Source organism: Xyrauchen texanus, chromosome 34, assembly GCF_025860055.1.
Source record: "Xyrauchen texanus isolate HMW12.3.18 chromosome 34, RBS_HiC_50CHRs, whole genome shotgun sequence".
NCBI lineage: Eukaryota > Metazoa > Chordata > Actinopteri > Cypriniformes > Catostomidae > Xyrauchen > Xyrauchen texanus.
Window position 1 is genome coordinate 27,056,888 of NC_068309.1, and position 6,787 is coordinate 27,063,674.

A 6,787-nucleotide genomic window follows, 5' to 3' on the forward strand; every position below is an offset into this window, starting at 1 on the left:
ATTATTAAAATAGATAAACACTACTTTTGCAACATGAAGCTTACATTTCTTAATAAAATCATAAAGATTTCGAAAGCAGTTAGTGAAGCAAAATCATGTGCCAATATTTCTGATGAGCTGCTGTTGATGTTTAATAGCGTCCGCCTTTGTGCGACGGAGCTGCTGCTTTGGCTTGGATAGATAAAGCTAAAGGGTGTTTCGAATTACCCTTTTTTTTTTTTTTTTTTATCTCTATGCCCCTCAGCCCTCTGAAACACTCTCTCTAGAGCGTAAACCCTTTGAAGGGATTAGGGCGTAGGGACAAAGGCATTATAGCAAGTCAGTCCACTGTCGGCCAGTTTGGAACAATCCCGGGAGACTATTTCCAGTCATGACAGTGCAGCTCCTATTTACTTGAACTGAGAAAGACCAAATTCTCCTAAACGGTTTGTCAAGATTACGATCAAATAACATATTTCAAATCAGCAATATATTTTTATAATATTGGAATAAAAAATTGTGCTTATTTACCTCATATTACGCTTAAACACGCAATTTCCCCGGCTTGTATAGCTAACGCGCATTAGCGAGTTGATTGACAGGTGATGTCTGAATCTAAAAGGTGATTGGCTCTTTTAATTTTAAGGCGGGACTTCTTTTCTACATCCGTTGGGCGTTCCATTTTCTCCCATTCATTTAAATGGAAGTGGCCCATCTCTGCTAAATACTCTCTGGTAGGGATGACTCCATCACCAGTTAGGACTGGTGCATTGTGGGATTAAATAAAACGCAGAGAGTGGGAAGCTAGTGGAAAACGCTTGTAACACGCTGGGCGAAGCCCGAACTCAACCAATCAAGAGAGCCGGTGCAGTGCGGTAGGCGGGGCACGTAGGGTATCGTGGCGTGCAGTTGGATGTAATTTACGAGTATAGCCGCATGGGACGAGTTACGAAAAAAATAGTGTTTAGTGAAGTCAAGCGTGAAGCACAGCGTCTCAAGAAAAAAAAGCCTGAGCAGTGTACAATCATCAAAAGAGGGTGAGCAAAATGCATTTTATTTACTATGCATTCTGCTACATAGCTTATGAGGAAACATTATGTATTTCATTATTTAAATGCCTTCAGACAAGTTTAATCTTTAGTCCACAATTCAAATGAAGCACTATGGATACACAGCGAGACGCTACCTGTCGCAATAATGATATGCAGATATGAGTCTTTTAAATCATCATTGAAATGCTGGAGTGTTGCTTGACAGTAATTAGGGCGGTGGCGTGAAATGAAAGTTAAAAGTGCTCGCCGTCTCGAGAGAATTACTGTTATGTAATTCTGTCAAAGATGACCATGGAAAGCAGATGCTGAGGACATCACAGGCGTATGTTGTTGACATGGCAGCGCTTGGGTGAAAGTTACAGTAATTTGGCATGTAAAAAATGGCTACAGCTTTGTTATGCAAAGTTATATCATCCTTCTGTGATTCCCTCTTCTTGACTTTATCAACAACAGATACCTTTACTGTGTGAATTATTAATTGACTTAACTTTCCTGCCCAATGAAATGTAATTCTTAACATTTGCTTTAAGGTCATCTTATTTATGAAACTGCATAACCTATATATGTATATGTTTAAATGCCATTCTACAGAATGCAAGTGATTTTAATGGCTTTGATGTAGAGAACATCTCCGTTGTACGTGCCATAAGGATACATTTGGTTTCATTTAAAAATAAATAAGATGGATAAAGTTCTGATTTCTACAATGTCTTGCTGGATGGATTTAATCAACCTTGTCCTCCTGGGCCCAGCTGTGAGTGCTTGAGAGTCTTTTGAAAAAAGAGCTGATTGAGGTGGCCTCCTTTTTGTCAAATTATGACTGCAAATTTCCTTTTTAGTAGATATGCACTAGTTCCTTAATAAGGTAAATGGAAAGGTAGATGACTCTGTAATCTCAGACAGGTCCCAGAGCTGACCTTTCTCATCTATGTTTGTAACTTAAAGAACAACTGTTTTTGACCTAAAGAACTGATTTATAAATACAATGGATTTTGGCTCAGCTTTATTTATTAAGCAAATTCTGTCTTTGGCTGAGTGCAAAAATTGCAGATCTTCCCTCTTGAGACTTCTCCTCTGCTGGTTTACTGTCTACACCACAGAATAAAACCCACAGAGCTCTGAGGTTGTAAGTGGTCAAAGATTGGTTTCGCTAATTCATTTACAGTTGCCGTGTTAGTAGCTCTGATAATATTCATGATTGTTCAGTATTTCAACATCCAATTTGCCATTGCCAACATGGATCTCAGAAGACCTATGATCAAGAATTGTTGCTGGAAAGTGTTACTAAGTTATCTCAAAAAGCTTAGATCTGTCAACAGTTAGACAAATTGTCTATAAATGGAGTTGAATTTAGTACTGTGGCTACTCCCCCTAGAAGTGGACGTCCAGCAAAGATGACTCAAAGGGCACACAGGAATGCTCAATGAGGTAAAAAGATCCCTAGAGTGACCGCTGAAGACTTGAAGAAATCATTGGAACTGGGTAACATCTCCGCTCATGAGTCTACTATATGGAAAACATTAAACAGGCATGGTGTCCATGGCAGTACACCATGAAGGAAGCCGCTGCTTTCCAATAAAAACATTTCTGCATGCCTGAAGTTTGCCAAAGACCACCTTTACACTACACAATGCTACTAGGAAAATGTTTTGTGGTTTGATGATATTAAGGATACTAATTGTTTTGGAAGAACACGCAGCAGCACGTATGCCATAAAAAGTGCACCAGATACCAACAAGAAAACATCATCCCAATGGTGAAGATATCCTGCAGGATAATGTCAGTGTGGCTGTGAAGCTCATTAGAAGCTGGGTGATGCAGCAGGACAATGATCCTAAACATAGAAGTAAATCAACTACAGATTGGGGTGGCTGTGGCTCAGGTGGTAGAGCAGGTTGGCCACTAATCGCAGGGATGGTGATTCAATTCCTGGCCCACAGGACACTCCACATGCCGAAGTGTCCTTGGGCAAGACACTGAACCCCAAGTTGCTCCCAATGGCAGGCTACCGCCTTGTATGGCAGCTCTGCTATCATTTGTGTGTGTGTGTGTATGCGTTTGTGTTCTTGGGTCAATTAGTCACAGTGTAAAGCGCTTTGAAAGCCGTTAAGGTTAAAAAAAAAGAGCTATATAAGTGCAGACCATTTACCATTGGCTTCAAATGAAGAAAATTCACCGTTTGTCCCAGTCAGAGCCCAGACCTTAACTATTTGAGATGCTGTGGAATGACCTCAAGAGAGCCTATTACACCAGACATCCTAAGAATATGGCTGAGCTGAAGAAGTTCTGTAAGGAAGAATAGTAGAAATTTTCTTCTGAACATTGTGCAGGTCTAATCTGCAGCTACCAGAAGCTTGGTTGAGGTTATTGCTGCCAAATGAGTATTCACCAGTAGTTAAATCCAAGGTTTGCTTACTTTTTTCCCACTGCACTGTTAATGTTTTATGGGATGTGTTCAATAAAGACATGAAAGATTATAATTGATTGTTGTTCGCTTGCACATTTTTTTTATGACGAATCGATGCAGAAAGCCAGCTAATACAAAAGGGCTCACATACTTTTTCTTGCCACAATACAATGGAAGTACACAGGGCAAGGTAATAAACATGCCACACAGCTTAATTATATAAATGATAAAATGAGACATGTAAAATAATACAAATAGCTTATTAACCTTGTTTGTGGAAAGTTATAACCAATATTTTAACTCCTGTCCTGGACATGTACAGCCAGTAAACCCTGTAACTTTTGCATAATGAATGAAAGGATATGAGAAATTGACTTTTCCAAAGTAACACAGGAATCATGTTTGTGATGAATAACTAAAGTAACTGTTGTAGGTTTATTTGCTTAGAGAAGTAGGCACACTGCAAAAATGACGGTCTGGGCAATTTTATTAAACTCAATTAATAAATGTTATTTTTTAAGGAATAATTGAAGCGCTTTAACAAAATGTGAGTTTCTCATTTCTGCTTTTTAACCCTCCAGAGTATCAAATGAGCTTCATGATGCTGGCATGTTCTTCTTTGTACCACAACTTTAAGTTATGGTTCGCAACTCCCTTTACAGTTTTTTTTTTTTTTCTTTTTTTTTTTTTTCTCTCTCTTTGTGTTCGTAGCCATCATGACTGACAGGAAGGCAGTAATAAAGAACGCTGATATGTCAGAGGACATGCAGCAGGATGCAGTGGATTGTGCCACACAGGCCATGGAGAAGTACAACATTGAAAAAGACATTGCTGCATATATCAAAAAGGTAACAAATAAAGTAATATGTAGCCAAAGGGCTTTTCCACAAACAGGGCCAACCATTCTGAGCATGGTAAGGCAACGGTTCCTGTAGCATTTCCACTTGAGCATGGTATGATTGAGCACTGTACGATTACAAACCATTCTCAGCCTGGATTTCGTGGCACAGTTAGCTAACCGTGCTCAATCTTGATGGAATGATTGAAACATCTCAAGATTGTCAATTTGCCAATGCCATTGCAACATAGGTTTTCTAGGTAGCTGGCCAAGTTCGCTAATATTTGGGTGTTGTTAAAATAAATTAGTGTATGTCTTGCATATCTTCAAGATTTTATGATGATGGTTTAACTAGTCTTGTACATAATTTCTCTGCACACCATTTTTTTCTCATTAAAACTAATTTAGATCATATTAATCGTACAATATAGAGTCTTTTAAGCTAGTCTGGGAATTTTTAACCTGTATGTGGGTTCGAGTCCGGTGGTATATACAAACCCCTCAACAAATGATGGTAAACCTCTTTCCTATATCTCTTTGCATTCCATTTTGTGACATGGGACATGTCTTTTAAGTAGTCCTAAAATTTGTAATGTGTGATCATCCTCCATAGCGCACTCACTCCAATGTTTACCTCTCACACCATTGCCAACTGATGTATTTGTTAGGTGTATTTCTGATTTCGTAGCACCACAGTGGAAAAAGAAACCATAACCGTGATAACTGGCCCGGATCAGCTCTGTTTAGCAACCAGAACTGTTTGGCCCAATGGTGAAAAAGAGGCTATAAGAGAGAGAGACCTTTGTTGGCTTAATTGATATTGTAAAAAGCAAACCAATGCTTTTACTTGGTTCTTGCAGATAGAGTCCTTTTTATAGATATCATGTACAGTTTTTTGAGAGTAGTGAGATATGAACTAATCTTTTGAGAGTACTTTACCAGAAACACAGAATTCTGTTTCCATAAGTGTTTTTTCTCTTATCTCTCAACAGGAGTTCGATAAGAAGTATAATCCGACATGGCATTGTATTGTGGGACGGAACTTTGGCAGTTACGTGACGCATGAAACAAAGCATTTCATTTACTTCTACTTGGGTCAAGTGGCCATTCTGCTGTTCAAATCAGGCTGAAGGAAACGCTGTTATTCATGAAAGCTGGAGGTCAGCTCCAAATCTGGACTGTGATGCACTGATGGGTTGAGCCACACTCAAACCTCACACACACACACACACACAAATTTAGATATAGAGGCTGTGCATAAATGCATGGACCATGTATAATATTTAATTTGTTATTTGTATATGTTGCAAAACAGTAACTTTTGCTTTCTGTAGTTGCACGAGATAAAGCAACAAGACCATTTTTGTTATTTTTTTTTCCAAGTCTAAATATGTTTTGCCCTGAAGTTGTACAAAATGCTTTGACTGCTGCCTTTAAATTACATTAAAGAACGATATGTCATACATCATGCAAGACGTTATTCTTTTTACCCAATTCAGTCACATCCATACGGGATCTCTTAAAAGTCTGTATAAGAGTTTGTTTGTTGTTTTGTATTGTAACCCTAGTTAGATGATGTAAACTTTATTTACTCTTTACATTTAATCAATAATGTAACAGTTGCTTCTTGCGAAGTGCAAATTCCTCTGGAGATGGAAGCACTTGCTGCATGTATATTTTTGCTGAGGCAAGGAGTATACTGGGTTAAATTAATAATGAACAGACATGTCTGGAAACACAGAGCCTTAAAGGGATACAATGCCTCTCAGATTTCAAGGATAAACATTTACTAAAGGCTTTGATGCATTTTGAGTTTTTTGAGAACCAAATATCTGCACTGATTTTCTTTAGCTTTGCCTAGGACATGCACTAATGAACAATGAGCACCCATAATTGGAATGGATACTGTCATGAGCTTATTACTCAGCAAATATTACAAGGAATGCTAGAAAGTCAACCAAGGGCCCCACTTCTGATGAGAAACTTTCAGATTGCCTTGTCATGTGCTCTCATGGATATACTTGTACTTTCAAATGTTCAACATCGCTTTGTTGTCCTGATGAATACCTTGGCAATAACATGTAACGTTACTATTAATCTGTATGCAGTTGACACACAATTTGGAAAAGCTAGTAGAGATGTTCACAAGTCTCTGATGCAGAGTCCATTTCAAGGGCAAGTTTGGGTAAAGTCTCGGATCTGAAGTCTTTTTTTCCACAAGTTAAAGTGAAGTCTTAAATGTCTTTGGTAAGAAATGTTGAATCCGTTTACGGGGGTTTTAAAACATGAGCGTATTATGTTCTGTAAAGCTGCTTAAGAAATGATGAGTATTGTGAAAATGCTATACAAATAAAAATTACTTGACCTCTATATGCTGTAGGTAAATTTTTTTAAACCCTGTTATAAAATATTTATTTTAATATATATACATATTATTTCTAGAGAGATTTCCTATAATATTGACACATATTTTCGCTGGAAAAAGCAACATATAATGCACGAGAGACTACT

The 6,787-nt window shown here is 38.0% G+C and overlaps 1 protein-coding gene across 1 annotated transcript; it reads left to right on the plus strand.

Annotated features, from left to right (window-relative positions):
- Nucleotides 1-851: 851 nt before the first annotated feature.
- Nucleotides 852-6,639, plus strand: LOC127628253 (dynein light chain 2, cytoplasmic). The gene is made up of 3 exons (XM_052105038.1): nt 852-1,016; nt 4,150-4,286; nt 5,269-6,639. Exons 2-3 carry the CDS (start codon nt 4,155-4,157, stop codon nt 5,404-5,406), a joined length of 270 nt encoding a protein of 89 aa, XP_051960998.1. The 5' UTR covers nt 852-1,016; nt 4,150-4,154; the 3' UTR covers nt 5,407-6,639.
- Nucleotides 6,640-6,787: the final 148 nt, after the last annotated feature.

Coding starts and splice junctions, on each gene's coding strand:
- LOC127628253 (XM_052105038.1), top strand. CDS start 4,155: ATGACTGACAGGAAGGCAGTAATAAAGAACGCTGATATGTCAGAGGAC. Junction 4,287..5,268: donor TTGCTGCATATATCAAAAAG/GTAACAAATAAA, acceptor ATCTCTCAACAG/GAGTTCGATAAGAAGTATAA.